Here is a 27,436-nt window from a genome sequence, read left to right on the forward strand (position 1 = left end):
TAGATAGGAGCTACAAGGAGTTAGTCACTACGAGTTAGATAAATGGGTGACTGTCAGGGAAGGGATGGGAAGAGCTAAGATAGAAGAGAGCACCCCTGTGGCCATCTGCCTCAGTAATTGTTATCTCGTTTTGGATGCTGTCGGGGAGGGGGGCACCTGACAGAGGATGACCATGGCGATCGGATCCCTTGCACTGAGCCTGGCTTCATGGTGCAAAAAGGAGGGAGGATGATGAGGAATGCGGTAGTCATAGGGGATTCCATAGTGAGGGGAACAGACCGGAGGTTCTATCAGCCTGATATAGATAACCGCATGGTGTGTTGCCTCCCAGGTGTCAGGGTACGGGATGTCTCAAATCAGGCGCAGGGTATCCTGAAGGGAGAGGGTGAACACCTGGAGGTCTTGGTACACACTGGTACCAGTGACACAGGTAGAAAAAGGGAGGAGGTCCTGAAGAGAGAATTCAGGAAGTTGGGTAAGAAGCTGAAAAGCAGGATCTCCAGGGTAGTAATCTCAGGATTGCTGCCTGTGCCACGTGCTTACTAGCGCAAGAATAGCATGATCAGACATATTAATACATGGCTGAGAAATTGGTGTAGGGGGCAGGGTTTCGGGTTCCTGGATCATTGAGCCTCTTCTGGGGGAGGTAAGACCTGAACAAAAAGGACAGGTTACACCTGAACCTAAAGGTGTCCGATATCCTAGCAGGCAGGTTCAATAGAGCTGTTAGGGAGGGTTTAAGTTAATTTGGCAGGGGATGGGAACCAGAGTGATAGGGTCGAGGAAGGGGAAAGCAGAAAGAAATCAAAGATAGTGTGCAACAGAGATGATGGAAAGGACAGGCGGGAGATGAGGCATAATCACGGCCAGTGGGATGAGTTACGGGGCAAAGGAGGCATGGTGCATTTAAAACAGAAAGCAGCAAATACTGGACTGAAAGTGTTGTATTTGAACGCATGCAGCATAAGAAATAAAATGGATGATTTTGAAATTCAGCTACAGATTTGTGCCTAAATTTGCCAATGATACAAAGGTAGGTGGAGGAGCTGTTGAGGTTCCTCTGTTGAGGAAACAGAGAGACTTAGATAGTTTAGGGAATGGGCAAAGTCACACACCTTGGTGGAAGAAATAAACAGGTAGGCTATTATTTAGATGGAGAGAGAACCCAAAATGTAGAGATTCAAAGGGACTTGGGAATCCTTGCGCAGGATACTCTAAAGGTTAACCTCCAGGCTGAGTCAGTGGTGACGAAAGTGAATGCAATGTTGGCATTCATTTCTAGAAGTACAGAATATAAGAACAGGGGTGTGATGCTGAGGCTCTACAAGGCACTCGCGAGACCACACGTAGTATTGTGTGCAGTTTTTGGGCTCCTTGTTTTAGAAAGGATATATTGACATTGGAGAGGGTTCAGAGAAGATCCATGAGAATGATTCCAGGAATGAAAGGGTTACCGTATGAGGAATGTCTGGCAGCTCTTGGGCTGTATTCCCTGGAGTTCAGAAGGAGGGGGGATCTCATAGAAACATTCTGAATGTTAAAAGGCCTGAACAGATTAGATATGCAAAGTTATTTCCCATGGTAGGGAAGTTTAGGACAAGAGGGCACGACTTCAGGATTGAAGGACGCCCACTTAGAACAGAGAAGTGGAGAAATTACTTCAGTCAGAGGGTGGTAAATCTGTGGACTTTGTTGCCACGAGCGGCTGTGGAGGCCAAGTCATTGGGTGTATTTAAGGCAGAGATAGATAGGTTCTTGATTAGCCAGGGCATCAAAGGGTATGGGGAAAAGGCAGGGGAGTGGGGATGACTGGAAGAATTTGATCAGCCCATGAATGAATGGCGGAGCAGACACGATGGGCCAAATGGCCTACCTCTGCTGTTATATTTTATGGTCTAATAGATAAAAAAGCAAATAGTGAAGAGAATACAAGTAAGCTACAGAAAGTTATATTGTCAATAAGTTAAGTGAATGGACAAAAACATAGGAAACTTTATATTCAGATGAAGGGTCTCAAACTGAATTGTGGACTGTCCATTTCCCTCCACAGGTGCTGCCTGACCTGATAAGCTCTTCCAGGAATTAGTTTGGTGCTCCAGATTCCTGCAACTGCAGTGTCTTGTGGTTCAAAAAATAAGATAGTTGATTTTGGCAGGAAATATGAAAAAGCATTTCAAAACTCTCAGACACAGAAATACCTGAACATAACTCAAGAGAAGTTTAGAGGTTTATTTGATTAAAACTGAAATAGGCTAGCCATCTTGCTACCTTTCTTGGCAAAAGGTTGTACAGGCTAGTTTTGTAATTGCTAGAGTTTAAAAGACTGGGAGATGACTTCACTGAAATATACAGGGTTCCAGGACTGTAGTTTAGCAGAGTATATGTGGAGAAGATATTCCCTATTGTGTGGAAATCTTGTACTAGGGTTCATTGCTTAAGCATAAGTGGATCAGCCATTTAAGAGGTAAGGCAACTTCTTTCTCTTAAAAGGTTATGTGTCTATGATACTCTCTTCCCTAAAGGGTAGTGGAAGCAAATGTTTGAATTATTTGTTTACGGCAGAGAAAGCATACTTAATAAGCAATGGGGTGAAAAGCTACCATGGCTAGACTGAAATGTGGAGTTGATATTACGGTTGAACCAGCCATGATCTTATAAAATGGCACAAAGTGCCTGTGGGGTACAATTTATCTACTCTCCTCCTATTCCTATGTTTGTAATATGATTTATTTTCTGTTTGTGTGACCCATTTGCTCACAGATTTGCTGTGAAACATGTCAGTGGGGAAAAAAAATCACATTTTGAAAGAAATCCATTGATTGTATGATTCCCTAAAGACATAATATTAAATTCTCTTTTCTTGCAAATTTCTCCAACTTTATTTTTCTCAAGTCCCAGTGGTGAACAGGGACTTAAATCAATTTTCCTCACTCGTCCACACAAGTTCAGTACTGAAAAATGTCACCTAGTAGTTCTCAATGGCTTTGGGACTTACAAAATAGTGACTATTTGAACTAATGAGATGTTCCAAATGAAAAAACCCAATTACATTAAGGGCTTTTGAAGCAACATACTATGTCTGTTTGCCTTGAAATAATTTGCATTTGCTATGTATTTAATATTAGTTTCTCACAATAAATTAAAAACATAAACTACTAACCTGCATTGGGATAGCATAACACAAAGGCAGTTGTGCATTTTCCAATTGCTTCTATGAATGGTCTCATTTCCACAGCTCCCAAAGCACAATTTAATCCTATGCTGGGAGGAAAATAACTTATTATCATGTGGTAACTTATTCATAATCTCCTCAGAGAGTACAAACATCCTTAATTTCCGCAACACGCTCGATGAAATCTTCAGTTGTGAGAGGTAGTTCATAAATAAATGTCAATTTTGCATGACAGTCTGGAAGTTCCGAAATCTTGATTACAGATAATAAGAATTTGATGATCACTGATATTAATCAAGTCTGAGTGTTGTGCGGGGGGGGGGGGGGGGGGGGGGGAAGCTTCTTGAAGCATTTGCATCTCACGCAATAGGCAAAAGTTTGATTTTACATTTCAGTATACTACCTGAAGAGCTGTGTGGGATTCTTAAGAAATTGTTTATACTTGTACTTTAATATGACAGATTTTGTTGGAGAAACACTGATTCATACTTCTTTTGAAGCTAATTTCAAACTGATCATCTCAATTGAGTCAGTACTGATAGAAATAACGATCAACTTCTTCACGGTCAGTACAAGAAGATTATCCCCTGCATGAGAAAGTGGAAAATCCAGGCATACAAGATGTAAAGCAAATCTGAGCTGCTACTTATCTTCACAAATAGCCACAATCTTCAGTTATGCAGATGATTTTGAATTCATGGCTGCCCTTCTCGCTATGGTGGATTTATCCAAAACTGTCCATGTAGTAACTTGTCACTTGTGAACAGCTAAAATTCAACCTGTTAACAACTGCTAGTCACCAACCAGAAAGAAAATCAAGGAATCCCTTCTAATGACTGGGAAATTAATAAACTTCAAATGCTGAAATCTGTGAACGGCACAAGACTGAGAAAGGGCATTCAATGAAAATCACTTTAATTGTCATAAATTATGGGTGGTCAAGTGAAAATTGTTTATTTTTAGGCACATATTAATAGCCAAGGAAGATGATTATTTGTCCATAAATACAGTAAGTGCTTACTGTAGCATATTTGAAAAGCCACCAAACAAGTGTTTTGATCACAATGATACTAACAGCTGACTGTCAACTAATGTTCCTGTAGGTATGCAGGCAATCATTTTCATCTAAACCTTCACAATACTCCTTCAAGCCTTGCAGACAGACGATAAGGAGCTCAACAGATGCAAAACCACTTGCCAAAATTATCCAAGATAAAAAGTTGAAATTTTTAAAATCCTCAGAATTGGGTCATAAACAGATTTAACCAGGTATTAGTGTAGCATAATGCATTTTGTTACAGTATTGAGATGTTCCTACAAACCCTTAAACTGTGATCAAATAAAGTTATAAATAATGCTCCTGAATTATAGTAAAAATGCATATGTCAGATTCAATCAAGGAGCACAGGTTCTATAGTTGCTACATGTTCCATATAGTCTGACAGGTGCTTGGGATATATTACATGTGAAGTATGGGATGATCAGCACAAACTGCAAAAATAGATCCCTGACACCAAACATAGTCAAGAACACATTCCACCAAATAGCATTACAACAGAGTACTCTTGTTGGTGATACTTTTAACTTTTCTACTGACAGTCTTTCTGCACTGATTCTACCGCTATACTGAGCATTTTCAGCTTTTAAATTCAGAACTATGGACCAGTTGTTGCCAATTAGCTTAAGAATGCAACATCTCTTTCCTTATCTATTTCTCGCCTTTTGTAGTACTTCATCAGATGAGAAATACTTTAAGATATTGTAATCATGAAAGGTGCTGGTTTGATCCCAGTTTCTTTCTTTGGTTTTATTCAGTTACCTTACCAAAGTGGTTTTGCATGGGATACACTGACGACAAATGCTTCTGCTGTCTGACCAGAAAGAGTGCGCCCACTCTTATCCACTATTGTTCCAGAAATCTGTAGCAAATCAAAAACAAACTTTTCAAACAAGGTCGCTGACAGATGAACAGAAAGATGAACAAAGGAGTACTTTACACTTACTAGAATATGCCTGGGCTCATACTGCACAGCAAACAACTGTTGTATGGCAAACAAGGCAGCCTAGGAAAATGACAACTAACATTAGCAAAGCAAATTACCTTAAAACAGTGGATGTTAACATTGTTTTCCCAAGGATGTGATAACCTCCCCCCCCACCCCCGAATCTGAAATTAACAATAGGTTCCTCGACCATATACCTGGCAGGTTGTTTAGTCGTACTGACCATAATGTACCTAAGATCAACTAGAACTTAAGTCCCATTACAAGGAAAGCACTACAGTGCCTCTACTTTCTTAGAAATTTGTGAAGATTCGGCATGTCATCTAAAACTTTAATAAACTTCTACAGATGCTCAGTGGAGAGTATATTGACTGGTTGCATCATGGCCTGGTAGGGAATCACCAATGCCTCTGAATTGAGAAGCCTACAAAAAAAATGGATACAGCCCCATCCATCATGAGTAAAGCCCTCCCCACCACTGAGCACATCTACACTGAGTGCTGTCACAAGAAAGCAGCATCCATTGTCAAGGACCTCTACCCCCCAGGCCACTGTTGCCATCAGGAAGGAGGTACTGGAGCCTTAGGACTCACACCACCAGGTTCAGCACCAGGTATTACCCCCCAACCATCAGACTCTTAAACCAGAGCGGAAAATTTCACTCACCCATCACTGAGCTGTCCCCACAATCAATGGACTCACTTTCAAGGACGCTTCATCTCACGTCTCAATGCTTATTGCTTATTGTATTTCTCTCTATTTACTGTGAATGCCTGGAAGAAAGTGAATCTCAGGGTTGTTTATGGTGACACACAGTGGCATGCAAAAATTTGGGCACCCCTGGTCAAAATTTCTGTTACTGTGAATAGCTAAACAAGTAAAAAGATTACCTGATGTCCAAAGGGCATAAAGTTAAATATGACACATTTCTTTAATATTTTAAGCAAGATTACTTTTTTTATTTCCATCTTTTACAGTTTCAAAATAACAAAAAAGAAAAAGGGCCCAAAGCAAAAGTTTGGGCACCCTGCATGGTCAGTACTTAGTAACACCCCCTTTGGCAAGTATCACAGCTTGTAAATGCTTTCTGTAGCCAGCTAAGAGTCTTTCAATTCTTGCTTGGGGGATTTCCGCCCATTCTTCTAAATGCGGCCAAAAAGTTCTATTCAAAAAGTTCAAAGGAACATCTAAACAAGCCTGATGCATTCTGTAAACAAGTCCTGTGGACTGATGAAGTTAAAATAGAACCTTCTGGCTGCAATGAGCAAAGGTATGTTTGGAGAAAAAAGGGTGCAGAATTTCATGAAAAGAACATCTCTCCAACTGTTAAGCATGGGGGTGGATTGATCATGCTTTGGGCTTGTGTTGCAGCCAGTGGCACAGGGAACACTTCACTGGTAGAGGGAAGAATGAATTCAATTAAATACCAGCAAATTCTGGAAGCAAACATCACACCGTCTGTAAAAAAGCAGACAATGAAAGGAGGATGGCTTCTACAACAGGATAATGATCTTAAACACACCTCAAAATCCACAATGGACTACCTCAAGTGGTGCAAGGCGAAGGTTTTGCCATAGCCCTCACAGTCCCCTGACCTAAACATCATCGAAAATCTGTGGATAGATCTCAAAAGAACAGTGCATGGAAGACGGCCCAAGAATCTCACAGAACTAGAAGCCTTTTGCAAGGAAGAATGGGTGACAATCCCCCAAACAAGAATTGAAAGACTCTTAGCTGGCTACAGAAAGCGTTTACAAGCTGTGATACTTGCCAAAGGGAGTGTTACTAAGTACCGACTATGCAGGGTGCCCAAACTTTAGCTTCGGGCCCTTTTCCTTTTCGTTATTTTGAAACTGTAAAAGATGGAAATAAAAAAAGTAATCTTGCTTAAAATATTAAAGAAAAGTGTCATATTTAACTTTATGCCCTTTAGACATCAGGTCATCTTTTACTCGCTTAGCTATTCACAGTAACAGAAATTTTGACCGGGATGCCCAAACTTTTGCATGCCACTATATATGTACCTTGATAAAAAATATATTTTGAACTTGAACTTTGAGTGATTATCAGGCAGTGTTACAGCTAGGCAGTGGAGTGTCTGGAAGGAGCAATACTCCTGCACCATAGGAAAGCCCCAGAGCTATCACACCCCCCCACAGCTGCTTGGCCTGCCCTTGTGGGTTAAAGATGGGTCCTTTCCTCTTGAGTGTTAAGCTTGGGTGGCCTCCTCAACACACCAGTGAGCTACTAAGATGCAACCATGATCACCAGCATCTGCAGATTTTCTCTCGTTTGTGATTGGAGTTATCCAAACTCGTGCTATTAAGCTCCACAAGTAAAGCAGTTCTGCTTAGAAGTGCAAACCTGGGGTTTTGCAGTTACTGAAGGTTACAGATTTCTGGCAGGATTGTAACCATAAAGGACAGCAAGATTCCAGAAATGTAAGATGAAGTTAGTAAATACTTTAAGACTTAGTTTCAGCTTTGGCTGGGATTTGCTAATTCTTTTACCTTTGCGTTTGCTGTATCAAAGATGGTCTCCACTAGGAGAAGGTCAACCCCACCATCAAGTAAGCCTCTGGCCTGTTCTTCATAAGCTTCAACTAACTCATCAAATGCTGTAAAATAGATTTATCGACACAGAGATATCATAGGACAAGAGTTAGACAACAAAATAAATGAGTTACCTCCCCCAGGATACAGTCTATTAGTCTTTCTTTAAAAGACTTGGGCTATAGGAGTCCAGATGGAGTTTTGCTAGGTGTGTGGTGGAAAAGACAGATAAATGGAGAGGATGTATAGAACATTTATGAATGACAGAGCAAGCCAAAGTGACTGAAGACCTTTCTCATGTTCTGCAGATTCCTGCAATCCTGATTTCAAAGTAGCAGTTTGTCTGAGCAACATCCGGTTTGCTTTGCACTATTTCTCTTTTGTTAACCAACTATAACTCACACAAGCTTAAAGCACTATTTGTCTGAGTACACGGGATTAGAAAAGCTCAATTCAGTGCATTTGTCTAACCAAGTCCAAAAACAAAATGCAAAATAATTCCTTGCCAAATATCTGCCTGATGTTCAAAAATTAAAATCAGACCCTGACTCTTGCATTCCATTCCATCTGCGATCCATGTCACAGTCTGCCTCCATCTTCCCCACAACTGTTTTTCCAGTGACATAACAGCTCCTAAAGGTTTTGTACGTTTAAGATCTTAAATACGCCAGTAAACACATCATTCCACCCCTCTAACCAATCACATAAACTCTGTAGCTATAATTCAAAGCAGGGTGGTCCAGATGAAGCCTGTATCTGTTCAACTCAGCACTATCCTTTCTACTTTGGAGTAAGGGGAATTATGAGGCTATCAGGCAGGAAATTGGAAGCTTAAATTGGGAACAGATGTTCACAGGGAAAAGAATGGAAGAAATGTGGCAAATGTTTAGGGGATATTTGTGTGGAGCTCTGCATAGGTACGTCCAATGAGACAGGGAAGTTATGGTAGGGTACAAGAACCCTGGTGTACAAAGGCTGTAATAAATCTAGTCAAGAAGAAAAGCTTACACAAGGTTCAGAGAGTTAGGTAATGTTAGGGATCTAGAAGATTACAACACTAACAGGAAGGAACCTAGAAAGGAAATTAGGAGAGCCAGAAGGGGCCATGAGAAGGCCTTGGCAGGCAGAATTAAGGAAGACCCCAAGGCATTCTACAAGTACGTGAAGAGCAAGAGGATAAGATGTGAAAAAATAGGACCTATCAAGTGTGACAGTGGGAAAAAGTGTATGGAACTGGAGGAAATAGCAGAGGCACTTAATGAATACTTTACTTCAGTATTCACTGTGGAAAAGGATCTTAGTGATTGTAATGCAGACTGAAAAGCTTGAGCATGTAAATATTAAGAAAGAGGATGTGCTGGAGCTTTTGGAAAGCATCAAGTTGGTTAAGTTGCCGGGACCGGATGAGATATACCCTAGGCTACTGTGGGAGGCGAGAGAGGAGATTGCTGAGCCTCTGGCGATGATCTTTGCATTATTAATGGGGACGGGAGAGGTTCCGGAGGATTGGAGGGTTGCGGATGTTGTTCCTTTATTCAAGAAAGCGAGTAGAGATAGCCCAGGAAATTATAGACTAGTGAGTCTTACTTCAGTGGTTGGTAAGTTGATGGAGAAGATCCTGAGAGGCAGGATTTATGAACATTTGGAGAGGTATAATATGATTAGGAATAGTCAGCATGGCTTTGTCAAAGGCAGGTCGTGCCTTATGAGCCCGATTGAATTTTTTGAGGATGTGACTAAACACATTGATGAAGAAAGAGCAGTAGATGTAGTGTATATGGATTTCAGCAAGGCATGTGATAAGGTACCCCATGCAAGGCTTATTGAGAAAGTAAGGAGGCATGGGATCCAAGGGGACATTGCTTTGTGGATCCAGAACTGGCTTGCCCACAGAAGGCAAAGAGTAGTTGTAGATGGGTCATATTCTGCATGGAGGTTGGTGACCAGTGGCGTGCCTCAGGGATCTGTTCTGGGACCCTTACTCTTTGTGATTTTTATAAATGACTTAGATGAGGAAGTGGTGGTAAGTGTTAGTCAATTTGCTGATGACACAAAGGTTGGAGGTGTTATGGATAGTGTGGAGGGCTGTCAAAGGTTACAGCGGGACATTGATAGGATGCAAAACTGGGCTGAGAAGTGGCACATGGAATTCAACCCAGATAAGTGTGATGTGGTTCCTTTTGGCAGGTCAAATATGATGGCAGAATATAGTATTAATGGGAAGACTCTTGGCAGTGTGGAGGATCAGAGGGATCTTGGGGTCCGAGTCCATAGGACACTCAAAGCAGCTGTGCAGGTTGGCTCTGTGGTTAAGAAGGCATATGGTGCATTGGCCTTCATCAATCGTGGAATTGAATTTAGGAGCCGAGAGGTAATGTTGCAGCTATATAGGACCCTGGTCAGACTCCACTTGGAGTACCTTGCTCAGTTCTGGTCGCCTCACTGGAGAAAGGATGTGGAAGCCATAGAAAGGGTGCAGAGGAGATTTACAAGGATGTTGCCTGGATTGGGGAGAATGTCTTATGAAAACAGGTTGAGTGAACTCGGCTTTTGCTCCTTGGAGCGACAAAGGATGAGAGGTAACCTGTTAGAGGTGTATAAGATGTTGAGAGGTTTTGATCGTGTGGATAGTCAGAGGCTTTTGCCCAGGGCTGAAATGGTTGACATAAGAGAACACAGGTTTAAGGTGCTGGGGAGTGGGTCAGAGGAGATGTCAGGGGTAATTTTTTTTTATATGCAGAGAATGGTGAGCGCGTGGAATGGGCTGCTGGCAACGGTGGTGGAGGCGGATACGATAGGGTCTTTTAAGAGACTTCTAGATAGATACATGGAGCTTAGAAAAATAGAGGGCTATGGGGAAGTCTAGTAATTTCTAAGGTAAGGACATGTTCGGCACAACTTTGTGGGCTGAAGGGCCTGTATTGTGCTGTAGGTTTTCTATGTTTCTATTATAAAACCATATGTGGTACAAACTACACCTTATAATAACACTGGGAAACGCTGAAGCCAAACAACACTGTTTAGCCGACACTACCAACCTACTCATAAATTTAGAGCACAGTATGTAAATTTCCCTCTTTATAGAGTACTGTGAAAAAGTCTTGGGCACATATACATAGCTAGAGTGCCTAAGACTTTTGCATAGTATGGTATATTATGCCTTTCCACTTACCAAATAACACTTAATACTACTGAGCTAATACAAAGCTATAGCAACACACACAAAATGCTGGAGGAACTCAGCAAGTCACTGAGACCTTCATAATGTTGACTGTTTATTATTTTCCATAGATGCTGCCTGTCTTGTTGAGTTCCTCCACAATTTTGTGTGTGTTGTTTTGGATTTCCAGCATTTGCAGTTTCTCGTGTATATAATAAAATGCGAAGTATTCTTACTTCTGTTTCCCAACCACCTTCCCATTTAAATCAATATATAGTACAATGCAAAATCTTAGACACTTTAGCTGTATACTAGTGCCTAAGACTTTTGTAAAATAGTGTATTTACAAAACAAATAAAATAAAAATCAACAGAATAGAAATCACTGGTAACTTGGATAACTACATCTTAACACAATCCTTGGTTTTAGAGACAAGTTCTAAACTCCCCAATGGGATGGACAATATCTTCTTACTTATGTTTCTGTAGTCTGGTCTCTCCACAGATGGTGATACTGACAGTGTCTTGTTGGTTGGTCCTATTGCCCCAGCCACAAATCTTCGGATACCTGTAACAAACAGCATAACAAATGAAAGCCAAAGTATCTAGGAAGACCGATAAATACTAAGTACTTCGACATAAACGCTTAGCACATTTTACGTTTTCAAGCCAAATTTAAATAAAAACATCAGTAGACAATTTGGTCCCTCTAACCTGATCTATCACTCAATGAGATTATCTTTAATGGAAAGTGGATGTCACTGGTAGGTCCAAAATCTATGGCTCCCGAAGAACTATCAAAAGGAAAGCTGTCCAGTTGAAGCACTGCTGCTCATTTTGTAAAGGTGCTCCCAGAGTGTCACTGGGTTAGGAGTCCAAGGATTTAGATTTCTGATGATGCACTCACATCTACACTGATAGAAGTACTTTAAGGGATTGGTCGTGGCCAGAATCTACTTCTACCTAAGCAAGGATCTGGACCCGCTGCAACTACCTATCGCCACAATCGGTCTACAGCAGATGCAATCTCATTAGCTCTCCACTCACCTGAACAATAGTAATATCTACATCAGGCTGCAGTTTATTGATTACAGATCAGCATTCAACATCACCATCCCTTCAGCACTAATCAACAAGCTCCAAAACCTGGGCCTCTGTAAACCTCTCTGCAACTGGATCCTTGACTTCCTCATCACAAGATACAATCAACCCTGGTGCACTTCAAGGATGTGTGCTTAGCCCACTGTTCCACTCTCTCTACTCATGACTACGTGGCTAGGCACAGCTCAAACAGCATCCATAAATTTGCCAATGACACAACTACTATTGACAAAATTTCAGATGGTGGCAAGGAGGTGTACAGGAGTGACACAGATAAGCTGGAGGAGTGGTGTCGCAACAACAACCTTGCACTCGATGTCAGTGAGACCGAGAAACTGATTATGGACTTCAGGAAGGGAAAGTTGAGGAAACGCACACCAGTCCTCATTGAGTGATCAACCATGGAAAGCGTCAACGGTTTTAAGTTCTTGGATGTCAACATATGAAAATATCCTAGTACTAACGTACTGACGCAATTACAAAGAAGGCATGACACCGGCTATACTTCATTAAGAGTTTGAGATTTGTTATGTTACCAAAAACTCTCACGATTTTTTAGAGATGTACTGTGAAGAGCATTCTAACTGGCTGCATCGCCATCTGGTATGGTGGGTCCACTGCTCAGGATCAGAAAAGGCTTCAGAAAATTGTAAAGTTAAGCAGCTCCATCATACACACTAGCCTCCCCAGCATTGAGGACACCCTCAAAAAGGCAACACACATGCCTGCTGCAGAAAGAGGTTGGGACTGATCAAATGCCTCCCTGATGGTATTGCATGATGGATAAGAATCTGCTTGTACTTCTCAGCATTGAGGATTCCATTAATTCTGACCAGATCATCAACTCCATTCGCAGAAATGCAGCCCCAAACCTGCAGGGAAACTTCACTGTGCTTCACTGTTGACTGCAGACACTCGTCCATATAATGCTCTCCAGTTCTTCAGATAAACTGCCTCCTGTTTGAGCCAAAGATTTCAAATTGTGACTCATTCCAGAGCACTTGCTGCCATGGCTCAGCACCCCAGTCCCTGTTTTTTTTTGGTGTAGGTAAATCCCTTGGCTTTGTTTCCACTTTGGAGGAATAACTTTTTGAAAGCAACTTTCTCATGAAGACAACTTCTGACAAGAATTCTCTGGACTGTAGAGGGCTGATACTGGGTTCTAGTGGTTTCTGTGAGTTCAGAGCTGATAGCAGTGTTCAACTTCTGATTTAGAAGGTATGTCAGCTTGTCATACCTCTCATCTGCAGTATTCAGTTTCCATGGCTGACCACTGTATTTAAGTCCACAGCCTTGCCCATTTCTTTGTGCTTCTTCAGAAGAGCTTGTTACAGTACAATTTGAATATAGAACATAGAAATTTACAGCACATTACAGGCCCTTCAGCCCACAATGTTGTGCCGACCATGTAACCTACTCTAGAGATTGCCTAGAATTTCCCTAGCGCAAAGCCCTCTATTTTTATAAGCTCCACGCACCTATCTAAGAGGCTCTTAAAAGACCCTGTTGTATTCGTTTCTAACACCGCCGCCAGCAGTGTATTCCACGCACCCACCACCTTCTGTGTAAAAAACTTACCCCTGACATCCCCTCAGTGCCTATTTCCAAGCACCTTAAAATTATGCCCCCTCATGTTAGCCATTTCAGCCCTAGGAAAAAGCCTCTGGTTATCCACATGATCAATACCACTCATCAGCTTATACACCTCTCTCAGGTCACCTCTCATCTTCCGTTGCTCCAAGAAGAAAAGGCCAAGTACACTCAACCTATTCTCATAAGGTACGCCCTCCAATCCAGGCAATCTCCTTGTAAATCTAACTCTGTACTCTCTCCACAGTATCCACATCCTAATCCACATCCACATCCAGCACTGAACACAATACTCCAAGTGGGGTCTGACCCAGGTCTTATTTAGCAGTAACATTACCTCACGGCTCCTGAAATCAATCCCATGGTTGATGAATGTTAACACACCCTCTACAGCTTCTTAACAACTGTCAGCCTGTGCAGCAGCTTTGAGTGTCCTGTCAACCTCTCAGATCCTCCACACTTGCAAGATTCTTACCATTTATATTATATTCTGTCTTCAAGTTGGACCTACCACAATGAACCACTTCACACATCAATGTCCCACTGGCAACTCTCCAGAACGCCCCCAACCTTTGTGTCATCAGCAAACTTACTAAGCCACCCTTCTACTTCCTCATCCAGGTCATCTATAAAAATCACAAAGAGGAGGGGTCCCAGAACAGATCGCTGTGGAACACCACTTGTCACCGACCTCCATGCAGAATATGAACCATTTACAAGCACCCTATGACTTCTTTGGGCAAACCAGTTCTGGATCCACAAAGCAAGGTCTCCTTGGATCCCATGCCTCCTTACTTTCTGAAGGAGCCTTACATGGGGAACCTTATCAAATGCCTTACTGCCTAGAAACACTTGTTTGGCACAAAATTTCTGATTGGAAGAGACCTTGCTGATGCAGGATGACCACCTTGTGTCTTGTTGCTATGCTCACTCTTACCATGGTGTAATAATTGATGATATGAAGGTTAAGATGTCAAATCTGCCACATCTTCACCTTTTAGTTTGGTTGTCCTTTGCCCAGTTTGATTCCTTCTACACCCACCTCTGTTGCAGTTAATCAATTTTGTTCATTCAACTCATATCATTGACCATTAGCGTCCTGTTTGTTATGCCAGCCCAAGTAATCCAAGTGGTATATAGCATTATAACTCTTCCCATTCTTCTGTATCCAGTTTTAAACCATACAACCTTTTCCTCCGCCACACCATATGTTCCCTCGATAATGCTGAAGCAGAACTGAACTATTCAATTTAACCATCTATTATCCTCATAAATGTCACCTTCTCCCTACTTCTTGGATAAAATTGTCTCTGAATTTCCAGGTTCTGTGGTTATTGGCCAATATTGATAACAACTTATTTTGACAACACAAAGATAATGATAACCTGTTTGTGCTCCCACATCATCAGCCACCTTCCTGGCCAGCTCTGCTGCAGTTCTGTTTAGTCGATAAACCTGGGATGAAGAAAATCAACACATGTTCAACAGGAAGAACCTGCAGGTCATTACCACAATAAGATAACAGAGCATTCAATCACACAGTCCTTTCTCACATTTCATCAATTGATTTAAGTACAGCTACAGAGATTGCGATTCAGGAAAAAGTAATAAACTCTGAGGTTCCACAATTCATGTTTTTGGTAGAAGGAACATTAGACAGGGTGGTGGTCAATTTCTGTGTTCACCAATCCACCCAATTAAGTAGAGAGGTAAACACAAAGTACACTACAGATGTTGTGGTCAAAGCAACACGTACAACATGCTGGAGGAACTCAGCAGGTCGGGCAGCATCCGTGGAAACGAGCAGTCAACGTTTTGGGCCAATACTCTTCGATGAACAGAAGTCTCCAACTTCTGGTAATTCCCTCCCTCTCCCTCCCGTCATCCCAGTTTCACTCTGCCTCCTCTTCCAGCTGCCTACCTCTCTCATGATTCTGCCTCCTTCCACTACACAGTGCTTTCCCTTACATTCCTTCTTCACCTTTCCTGCCTATCTCCTCCCTGCTTCCCCTCCCCCACCCCTTGATCCTTCCTCTGATTGGTTTTTCACCTGGGACCTACCAGCCTTCTCCTTCCCACCCTCCCCCCACCTTCTTCACAGGGCCCCTGCCCGCTCCCTCTTCAGTCCTGACAAAGGGTCTTGGCCCGAAATGTTGACTGCTCGTTTCCATGGATGCTGCCCGACCTGCTGAGTTTCTCCAGTGTGTTTTAAGTAGAGAGGTGAAGACCTGATTTCACATCCCTTCCAAAATGCAGAACTCCACCTTACTGACACTGAGGGGTCTGAGAATGCAATGCTGTGTAGTGAGCTCAAGTTCAAGTTTAATTGTCATTCAACCACACACAATGAATACAGCCAAACAAAACAGCATTCCTCTGAAGCCCAGTTGTAAAACAGAGCCAGCAGTCACACACAGCACATATAAAAACATTCATTAACAAAAATAAATTGAAAAGTAATAATGTAACCCAGGTCCCTGAATGTCACGGCCTGTAGATTGATGGTGCATGGATGTTGCCCTGGAGGCATATTTCTGCACCAGTTTTTATAATAATCATGGATGAGGTGTTGCTGCCTATTCTTAGGCTACATCCACACTACGCCGGTTAGATCCATAACTGAAGCTTTTTCTCTTCGCTTTTACCCTCCGTCCACACTAAAACAGCGTTTTCGTCCCCCAAAAACGGTGCTTTTCAGAAATGCTTTCCAGGGTGGTTTTTGAAAACGCTGCTTGGGCAGATCAGTGTGGACAGCGTAACCGGAGACTTCTGAAAACGCTATCAGACGGCAGAGCGCCATTTCATTGTTTTCTTGAACGCAACCTAACAATTTCAGAACAGACGGCAAAGAGACTGAAGCCAGAAGAGTTAGAAATGTACTCACCAAATACTTTGACCCATAACTTACTGAATAAATAAGTATACTGTACTCACTTTGCCCTGTTTTCTGTCCTTGCTCGTATGAAGGTGGTTTACCTATTTATGCAAGTACCCCTCTGACAATAGATGTCTAACAGACTAATGTAACATTGTATGGAAATACAAGATAACACTGACAGACATGTTTTATACATTTAACAAGGTGCTTTATTAATGCAACAGTTAGTCAGTTTTTCAATGTTCATCGTATTGGAGTATAAAAGTTGCACTGTTTGCTGTGTAACCAAAACTATGTAGTCAGCTTTGAGTTTGCTATTTGCTATGCATGTATCCAATTTAGTAGGAGAATGAAATCTTAAGAATGTAGAAGATAATGGTATGTTAATGAGAGGTAGCTAAGAGATGTAGATTAAAAACATGATTAAGTCAATGGGTAGAAACAATAGTGGCGGATGTACTTGTGATACGCAACTGTAGACCGATTGGATGTGCTAATGCAACTAAACCAGGAGATTGCTATAAAAAATGCTATGTACAAGGATCGGTGGGCAATCAGCGACTAGCTCAATGACGTCTCAGCTTTGATTTGCAAATTAAAGTTTAATACTTCTTGAAGAATCTTCTGTGTCTCCTGGTCGTTTGTGAGGCACGAGAAACCACGACAATCGTCAGCCGGGTCAATCTGTCTGTGAACGCCGTCAGTTGCCGCCGTACGCTCCAGTATTTGTTTTTTTTAGTTTTAAGTTCTCCTGCGCGAGAGCCAACAGCTGTCCGTCGTTTTAAGTTTTTCTAGTCAGTAACTACACAAACGCGCACTTTTACGGCGAGATTCGACACCAAACATGTCGCTTGTTTTCAGTAGATGTGTCCTGCGCATGTGCAGAAGGAGGACATTCACTGAAATCTCCTTTTCAGTGTGGATAGAGATATTTTCAAAAATGCATAGTGTGGACGCCTATTGTTTTTACTCGAAACTGGTGTTTTCAAAATTATCTGGTCTAATGTGGATGTAGCCTTACTGACTGTAGTCTGATGACCAGGATGTTGAGGATCTAATAGCAGAGGGAGACATTAACTCCCAGGGTCTGGAGTATGATGATGAGTTTGAATGTAATTATAGTATTGAAGGTGGAGCTGCATTCAATTACTTGAGAACTAGGAGCAAATGACAGTCACTAATCCCAGTGTAAAAACATCTTTCCAAATGAATAAACCAACCAACTGGAACACTTTCTAAGCACCACCCACTCAAGAAGATCATGACAACAGTCTCCAGGCTTGTGGTGAACTTTCAGCCAGCCACTGCTACACTGGATAATGTCAACTGCAGCATTTGATCCTGTATTCCTTCATGCAGATTGAGATTAACTTAACTTCATCGAGCTGTAACCTTAATGTGGCGATAACATGACATCTGTAGTAAACTGGATGTGCATAGGTATTTACTGAAGGCCACACTGACTATGAATGCGAAATCCTGTATCACGAAATATACAATCCCTTTCAAACTACAGATGCTACTGAACTCACTGAGTTCCTCCAGCAGATTGTTGCTCCAGATCCCAGCAAATACAGACTTGTGTCTACAATAAATATTTACTGTTTTCCTATGCAAGTAAATATTGGGCATTAAGCAAGGACACAGAACAAGAAAAGGCCCTGTAGCCCATAATGTTATGGCATAAAAATTAAACTGGAAATCAAATGCCAAATGCTTACAGTGTCCATATTCTTTCATCTGTACATTCATGTGCCGATCTAAAAGCCTCTTTAATGCCTCAATTATATTTGCCCTCACCACTACCGTGGCAGCACATCAACCACTTTCTGTGTGAAAAAAATTTGCCCTGCCCAGCTCCTTTGAACTTATCCATACGTACCTTAAATACATCTCCCTGATATTAGATTTTTCAACTCTGGGGAAGGAATCTAGGGAAGGCTGTCTACCCTGGCTATGGCTCTCAATCTTAGAACCTTTATCATATTTCCCCTCAGCCTCTACTTCTCCAGAGAAAACATCCCAAATATGACCAACCTCTGCATGTCCACTAAACCAGGAAGTATCCTGGTAAACCTCTTCTGCACCCTCTCCAGAGTCTCAACAGCCTTTCTTTATTAGGGTGACCAGAATTGAATGCAATACAGTCTAACTAGAATTTTACAAAGCTGCAACATAACTTCCTGACTCTTGACCTCGACTAATAAAAGCAAAGCATGCCTATGTGCCTTCTGCATTACGCATTCTTGTGTAGCCACTTTCAAGGAGTTATGGGCTTGGACTACAAGATCCATTTGCACATCAACATTGTTAAAGGTCTCGCCATTAACAGTGTTCTGTCAATTTACATCGATCTCCTAAAGTACGCCACTTCACATTTAGCCGCGTTAAACTCCATTTGCCATTTCTCTACCCATATTTGCAAACGATCTACAGTACTGTGCAAAAGTCTTAGGCACATGTAAAAAAACCTGTCAAGCCAAACACTTCTGCACAGTATTTTTTGCTAGTCCTCTACATGATCCACAACACCACAAACCTTCGTATCATCCCCATCCTCTTGCTCGTGATATATCAGAATCAGGTTTATTATCACCGGCATGTGTTGTGAAAATTGTTAACTTAGCAGCAGTAGTTCAATGCAATACATAATATAGAAGAAAAAAACAAAATAAAATATTAATAAATCAATTATAATACACATATATTGAATAGATTAAAAAGTGCAATAAATAGAATATATATTAAAAAAGTGAGGTAGTGGCCAAGGGTTCAATGTCCATTTATGAATCAGATGGCAGAGGGAAAGAAGCTGTTCCTGAATTGCTGAGTGTGTGCCTTCAGGCTTCTGTACCTCCTACCTGATGGTAACAGCGAGAAAAGGCCATGCCCTGGGTGTTGGAGGTCCTTAATAATGGATACTGCCTTTCTGAGACACCGCTCCTTGAAGATGTCCTGGGTACTTTGTAGGCTAGTACCCAAGATGGAGCTGACTAAATTTATAACCTCTGCAGCTTCTTTCGGTCCTGTGCAGTATCTCCCACCCCCTCATACCAGACAGTGATGCAGCCTGTCAGAATGCTCTCCACGGTACATCTATCGAAGTTTTTGAGTATATTTGTTGACATACCAAATCACTTCAAACTCCCAATGAAGTATAGTCACTGTCTTGCCTTCTTTATAACTGCATCGATATGTTGGGAATGCTTTGGGGTTTTCTTTAATCCTACTTCATGGCCCATCCTGGTTTATCCTGGTGTTCTCTTCTGGCTTCGTTAGAACCCTCAAGAGCTCTTCTTGATTTTAGCTTCCTAAACTGGATATATGTTTCCTTCTCCTGCTTGACTAAATTCACCACCAGCTCTCTCAACATCCTTCTCCTTCCTTCTTACTGGGGGATACCTGCCCTATACTCTGTGCAGTTGGCCTTTAAACACCTTTCATATGTCTGATGTGGATTTGCCAAAACACAGCAGTTCCCAAATAATTTATATTCAGTGATTTTATTTCCCGCTTTCCTGTCAACATGGATCAGAGGATTTGCCAGACTTATTGGTGCTGTGTATGACTGTTGGTACTGTGTGTTGCACCTCGGCTCCAGAGTAACATTTGGCTGTATTTATGTACGGTTGAATGGCAATTAAAGCTGAACTATGAACTAAAACAGATCAGGGCACATTAGCCAGCAGAGAAGGAGTTGATGCTTCCAATCAAAAGGACCTTTTGTTAGAACTTAAAAACCGAGACAGTGGTTTGTGAAGCTGCAGGGAGGGCGGGGGATGTGTCTGATCTGCTAATTGTGGGAATTAGCTGGAAACAGTTTATCTCTCAATGAGTGTGAGAACAGAAACAAACAAATATAGGCTACATCCACACTAGACCGGGTAATTTTGAAAACACCAGTTTTGCGTAAAAACGATAGGTATCCACATTATGCGTTTAAAAAAATATCTCTGTCCACATAAAAACGGAGATTTTGGCGAATCTCCTCCTACTGAGCATTCGCAGGACACATCTACCGAAAACAAGCGACGTGTTTGGTGTCGAATCTCATCGTGAAAGACTTGGTGCGTGTTTGTTCAGTTACAAACTAGAAAAACTTAAACGACGGGCAGCTGTTGGCTCTCGCGCAGAAGGATTTAAAAGTAACAAAAAACAAATACTGGAGCGTCCGGAGCAACCGACAGGGAGTCATGGTCAGCTTGACCTGGCTGACGACCAACATTGAAAAACTGACTAACACTGTTGCATTAATAAAGCACCTTGTTAAATGTGTAAGACATGTCTGCATCAGTATTATCTTGTATTTCCATACAATGTTACATTAGGCTGTTACACATCTATTGTCAGAGAAGTACTTGCATAAATAGGTAAACCACCTTCACACAAGCATCGACAGAAAACAGGGCAAAGTGAGTATATTTATTTATTCAGTAAGTTATGGGTCAAAGTATTTGGTGAGTACATTTCTAACTCCTCTGGCTTCAGTCTCGTTGCCGTCTGTTCTGAAATTGTTAGGTTGCGTTCAAGAAAACAATGAAATGGCGCGCTTCTGTCTGACAGTGTTTTCAAAAATACACACCCTGGAAAGCGTTTCTGAAAAGCTCCAGTTTCGGAGGACGAAAACGCCGTTTTAGTGTGGACGGAGGGTAAAAATGAAGAGAAAAAGCTTCGGTTACAGATTTATCTGGTGTAGTGTGCACGTAGCCATAGAAAAAGGGTAGGTCAGGCATGGCCTTCACTCCCAGAGGCAGGAATTAAAATTAAGAAGAATTATGCTCTTAATGTGAAACTCTAACCACCATCAGCTGAACTTCACTCACATGCCTACAGAAATTAGTTTATTTAATTACACAAATTACATGCAAGGCCAATGTTCTTGCTAATTTATACAAACGGTACAAGTTTATTAATAGCAATCGTAATTTTTAAAACTCCTGCACCACCAATTTGTGATAGCCACACTACACAAAAAGAGGACTAGTCTACAATCAAACAATAATAAGTAGCTATATTTCATTAGCATTATGTCATCAAAGACTTGCAGATTGTTACAAATGAGAGCATTCTGATTGGTTGCATCAACTGCCTGGTATGGATTGAAAGAGGCTGTAGACGGTTGTAAACTCGGCCAGTTTAATCACAGACACAAGCCTCTGCACAATCAAGGACATCTTCAAAAGGTGGTGTCTGAAGAAGGCTTCATTCATCATTAAGGATCCTCACCACCCAGGACATGCCCTCCTCTCATTACTACCATCAGGGAAGTACCAAAAGAGCCCGAATACCAACACTCAACATTTTAGGAAAAAGCTCCTTCCCCTCTGCCGTCAGATTTCTGAACACTACCTCACCATTCCTCTTTCTCACACAACTCAGAAATCAAAGCCTGATGGTTGAAGTCCTAGGTTGGTGTGTCCTGAAGTCACAGGATGTCTGTGTCTCTGAGCCGGGCTGGAGGCCTGGAAGTGGCCTGTCCAGGGTTAGAGGCCTGTCTGTGTGTGAGTGGAGTGGGAGGCAGGGAAGGAACTTATCTGGCTGTTGTTTTGTTTGGTTGCTGTTATCGTGCCATTGCTGTTCTGCTGAACATAATGGCTATGCTTTGCTGGTGGCACTTACAGGCTTCCCCCAACATATCCTTAGGTTGTGTTGGTTGTTGGAGCAAATGGCGCATTTCACTGAATGTTCTGATGTGCATGTGATAAGTAAATAAATTTGACGTAAAGAAGGTTGAAAAGAGAACAGAGTATTTTGTTGGGACTAGAGGACCTGAGTTATAAGTAAAGATTGAATGTAGAAGACTGAGGGGAGATTTGATAGAGGTATATAAAATTATGAGTACAGATAGGGCAAATGCAAGTGGGCTTTTACCACTGAGGTTGGGTGGGACTAGAGGTCATATGTTAAGAGTGAACGGTGAAAAATTTAAGGGGAACATGAAGGGAAACTTCTTTACTCAGAGGGTCATAAGAATGTGGAACAAGTTACCAGCACATGGTGCATGTGAGCTCAAATTCAACATTTAAGAGAAGTTTGGATAGATACATGGATGGTAGGGGTACGGAGGGCTATGGTCCTGGTGCAGGTCAATAGGAGTAGGCAGCTTAAGTAGTTTGGCACGAGATCGGCCAAATAGCCTGTTTCTGTGCTTTACTTCACCTTGACACTGTTATTGTAATTTACAGCAAACTTGCATGCATTGTTCTATTGCTACAAAACAACAAGTTTCGTGATGTATGCCAATGATGATAAACCTAATTCTAATTCCGATGTGTTTTGGATGCATGGCAGAAGAATTGTTGAGCAGGTTGAGAATGGCCTTTGCTATCCACACTCCAGCCCCCTTCTCCTGTTACCTCTCCAGGACAGCTAAAGTTAATCACAAGAACATCTCTGAAGCAGGGACAAAAAAGCATCTTGAATAAAAAAAATGATATTCTCTTCTCATACTTTTTCTCAATGACATCCATTTCCAGGTAGCAGAACAATTTCTTACCAAATGCTCCAATCCATAGTCAGCTTGTGCAACTCTCGTACTACTGAAGGTGTTTGTCTCCACGATGTCTGCTCCAGCCAGCAAATACTCCTAAATTAAAAACACAACCTTGCTCAGAAAAAGAAATAAAATCTTTATCATCCAGGAAGGAGTGATGTTATACTTCTTAAGTCAACTTTTGGGAAATTACTTTTTTAAATTCAGTTTTGCGCTACACTGGCCACCATGTTTTCTTCAGGGAACTTGCTTTTATAAATCTCATTTTCAATCATTCTTATTATACTACCTACCCTTCAATGGCAGAGCTCACATAAAAAGGCCATACCCAACCACTTGACAGCCACCTTCCTGAGCCAATGAAATCCTTTCAGTGAAAGAGTGGAAGTTCTTTCTATTGATATACAACACAGGAACTTTAATCTAAGATGAAGGTTTTTGCCATACCTCATGAATTCTGCAGATAATGTCTGCTTGTGTTATACTGAAAAGGTCATTATTCCCTCTTAATGGCCTAGGATTGATATACAACATTGATATAGGCCCATGGAGCCACATTGCCCAACAATCCCTCACTTTAATCCTCACCTAATCAGGGGACAATTTACAATGAATAATTAACCTACCAAGCAGTATGTCTTTGGAATGTGGGAGGAAACCCACATAGTACGTACAAAATCCTTGCAGGTACTGGCAGCAATTGAACCCGGGTCACTTGCACTGTAAAGCGTTGTGCTAACCACTATGATACCGTGCCGCCCAAAGTTCAAGGATAATTACCCAAGAACAAAAAGTGTTAAAATTTGAATTCAGATATTTTGCAGTTTGGAGGGGAATTTGCATATGATGTTCTCATTCAGCTGCCCCACTCATATCTAGATTGTGGAAAGCAAAAGTCTGAAATAGTGTTGAAAATGACATGTTGAGTTGCTGCAGTACACTTTATGCACACGAGCATGTACCTGATGCAGTACATTAATTTTTCAAGTATTTAAGAACACTGTCAAACACAGACTTTAATCACTATCTGCTTCATTTACTCCAGTGCCCTTGTGGCCATTGGGTCTCACGTCCTTCCTGAGAACTTGAATCAATCTTTCCCTCACTCCATTTCTATCGTTCCTAATGACAGTCTATATTCCAAAAATGGTGATGGAGCAGAGATCGGCAAAGTGAAGACAGAATTGATGTTGGATAGGCAAATAGAGGAAAGGTGAATAATATGAAAGCAAAAAGGTGTGGCATTCTTCAAATGTGGGAAAAACACTAAAGATAATGACCCTGGCCTACATTCTCCACCTTTTGGCCTGATTTTCAGTGCGACTTCCCCTTAATTGCTTTCCAGGCAAAATATTCAGGACTCCAGACTGTTTCTCTGCTCATATCTGCACAAAACATGCCAAACCACATGAACTGTAAAACTCAGATCCTGCTCTCTAAGAGTGGCAAACCTTTTTTTTCCCTTTTAGGGAAAGCAATCAGGACTGAACAGCAGCCACACAAATGAAGTAGAGAATGTTCACGATTTTCTTTCCCAGAAAGATCGTCAATGGTTTTTAACTAATCAAAGTAAGTCTGTCATTTACAATTTCTGTAACTTTAATCTAAGGTGAAGGTTTTTGCCATACCTCATGAATTCTGCAGATAATGTCTGCTTGTGTTATACTGAGAAGGTCATTATTCCCTCTTAACGGCCTAGGATGATCTTTGAATTCCTCACCACGATAATCATCTTCATCAAGTTTACATTGCTGAATCATGGTACCCATTCCTCCATCCAGCACCATGATACGCTTTTGCAGAATTCTTTTAAATTCATCTTGAGTGCAGTTCCTTAATTCTGGAATTGAGATGATTTCTTTTTAAAATCAAGTGCAAGTTACAACACACATTTTAAAAATATGAGGGGTGATTAATAAGTTTGTGGCCCAAGGTAGGAGTCATTTTTTTGGGTCTGGGAACGCTCAAAAATTTTTCCCATATAAAATAATGGTGATTGCTCTTTCGCCTTACGACATTTCGGCTTACAAACGGTTTCACAGAAACGCTCTACCTTCGGATAGCAGGGGGAAACCTGTACAAACATTCCTCAGCACTAAAGAATCTTTACAGTTAAAACATAAATATTTGGATTTTCATCAGAAATTCATTTTTGCTTCAGCAATACATCCTCGTGATTATTCCATCAACAGATTTTTAGTGATACTTTTATCAGATAAAAACAAAAGACAAAGATCAGCTTTATAAAGATTATAAAGAATAGATGATGAAATGCACAGATTAAGATTACAGCACACAATTGCAGTAAAAGAACGTACTCTTGTGTAATAGAGTGATTCTGGTTAATTGGGACATATCAGGACCAGTATATTTTGGCCCAATTAAGTGCCGCCCCAATCAGCTGAAGTTTCATGGAAATAGTTAAAAAGGTATTAAAAAAAGTCAAACTACCATTTAACTAAGAAAAATTGCATATTAAAATGAAATACAGAACACATTAGAACATTATCAATACCTTTACAGTACTATAAAACTGCATTATTTCCTAATAGTTATCGACAGAATTATTCATTCAGTGTACGTCTTTTAATTGACTATAAATTAACAAAATCAGTGCAGACACCTAGTGAAGATAATGGACTGTATTTATACAATACTTTCGACAATTGCATCCAAACTTTCATTTTCATTGTAACATTCAAGATGATTGTCAGTTCATTCAAAATTTTCATAGTTCCTAATTTGTTGAATAAGTAAAATACTTTTATTTTCACTGCCGACCGTTTTTGGTATCTTCAAACCTGAATGCTTGAAACCGCAGTCAGCAAAACAGTTCTGAACTGACTTACAGCTTATTTCTTGCCAACTATAAGTGGCACATTATCACCGAGTTTTGAACACAAACACAGGTAACTGACACTATTTTAAAAACTGTTCATTCTAAACACAGTGCAGTGCAACTCTTCAGCAACTGTCCCCTGTCCCAATTAAGCGGCATAGTGTCCCAAATGAACTAAGGAAATTCCGGCTACTTCGATTAGTTTTCGTTCTTTAGGAGTTATCCCAAATAAGCGGCTGCCTCGATTAACCGATGGCCCAATTAACGGGAATCTACTGTATCTTTAATGTCCTAAGGACATGCCAAAGTTTTACAGATAACCTAAATTACAAGATCAATTTTTGCAACAAAATAGAACAGCCAACCAAGTCGCGGCGAGGATCCAAAACAGCAACATACGTGAGCAGACAGCATTTTAAAATCCCTTTGGTTGAATATCAACATTACATGAAAATATTGTCAAATCCACTCGAGATAACAAACAGATGCTCCGAGTAACATCGCACCTGCAGGAAGGGATCTCCAGTTGCGCTGCATCCCCGTAAACGCAAGAGTTAAATGGGAATATATCCTCTGGATTGCGGCAGAAACCAGCCAGAGACCTGAAACAATAATTTCGTTGCTCTGTGGATGTTGCCTCTGCCGGTGACTGAACAACAGCCACTCCTGAACTTGTCAATCATCGCTTTCTCTCTCTCCCTCACACACACACACACACACAGGTGGTGGTGCTAAATTCCTCTGCTCTTAACTCCACCTCTCTCGAATTCCGGCATTGTCACTTTAACAAATCTTCATGCATTACTTCAATTTGAGCCAAAACCTTTGCACAATTCAATTGTTTTGCGTGTGTGGTTGTATTTATTGTACTCGTCCAACTTTACGTGAGCACGGAATTTCAGTGCCCTCCGTGGACATGTCAATGTGATCTAAAACACCGCACTTGTGCACTAGGCAAAATCTCCCGTGCCAGGAGGACCCTCACCCGTAGGGCTTCCTTTCGGCCTTCCCCCATCACCCCCTTTCACCCTCTCGGTGCGGCCCCCACCCCACTGGCCGCTCAGCCCGCCCACGGCCCACCTCCACTCACCCGCTGCCACCGATCCCGTCGCGCAAGCCGGCGCCATGCGTCTTCTGTGTGCCAGCCTGGCAGCTTTCAGCCTCGTCCGGTACCCGGCGCGGCCCACAGCCCGGGCCCCTCTCGCTCCCGCGATCAGCAGCACCGTGAAGGTTCTCGTCGGGACCAGTTGCTCCCAAACAAGCCCATCCTGAGCTCCAGTAACCAGTTCCCACTCTCCACTACAGCACGCTCACATACTCCAGTGCGCAGGCGCCATTCCTGCCGTCCCTTCTCCAGTGCGCAGGCGCCATTTTCTGCCCCGGCTCATCTCCAGTGCGCAGGCGCTATTCCGAACCCTGACCTCCCCCGGTTGGGCAGCTGTGTCCACAGGCAGGTTTCCGGTAGGATGGTGGTGCCCTGGGTCGCAGCGGCCTCGCCGGTTCCAAGTCCTTTCGGATTTCCGAGCAATCGCAAGACACCGCTGGATATGGTGTACTGCAGGTCTGAACTGCTGCTGGCTTGGCATCGTCTGGTCAGCGGCTACATCCACCCAAGGGGCAAGCTCAGAGGCAGTGCGTGGATCAAGAAA

At 41.8% G+C, this 27,436-nt stretch overlaps 1 protein-coding gene across 4 annotated transcripts in view; it reads right to left on the reverse strand.

Moving 5' to 3' along the window:
* The window catches only part of mtr (5-methyltetrahydrofolate-homocysteine methyltransferase), an 81,428-nt gene extending 54,311 nt beyond the window's left edge, over window positions 1–27,117 (reverse strand). For 2 of the 4 annotated variants that reach the window (XM_073050559.1, XM_073050560.1), the window contains exons 1-9: window positions 26,878–27,117; window positions 24,577–24,788; window positions 22,952–23,041; window positions 14,963–15,032; window positions 11,362–11,454; window positions 7,686–7,792; window positions 5,176–5,235; window positions 4,997–5,091; window positions 3,161–3,261 (exon numbers count right to left, since the gene is read on the reverse strand). In XM_073050559.1, the coding sequence (XP_072906660.1) occupies window positions 3,161–3,261; window positions 4,997–5,091; window positions 5,176–5,235; window positions 7,686–7,792; window positions 11,362–11,454; window positions 14,963–15,032; window positions 22,952–23,041; window positions 24,577–24,788; window positions 26,878–26,914 (865 nt within the window). In that variant the 5' untranslated portion in view covers window positions 26,915–27,117. Of the gene's footprint in view, window positions 1–3,160; window positions 3,262–4,991; window positions 5,092–5,175; window positions 5,236–7,685; window positions 7,793–11,361; window positions 11,455–14,962; window positions 15,033–22,951; window positions 23,042–23,395; window positions 23,464–24,576; window positions 24,789–26,877 lie in introns of those variants that run through there. The other 2 variants (XM_073050561.1, XM_073050562.1) reach the window with 2 other exon arrangements.
* Between the last annotated feature and the right edge of the window lie 319 nt (window positions 27,118–27,436).

This window comes from Hemitrygon akajei, chromosome 7 (genome assembly GCF_048418815.1).
Source record: "Hemitrygon akajei chromosome 7, sHemAka1.3, whole genome shotgun sequence".
Lineage (NCBI taxonomy): Eukaryota > Metazoa > Chordata > Chondrichthyes > Myliobatiformes > Dasyatidae > Hemitrygon > Hemitrygon akajei.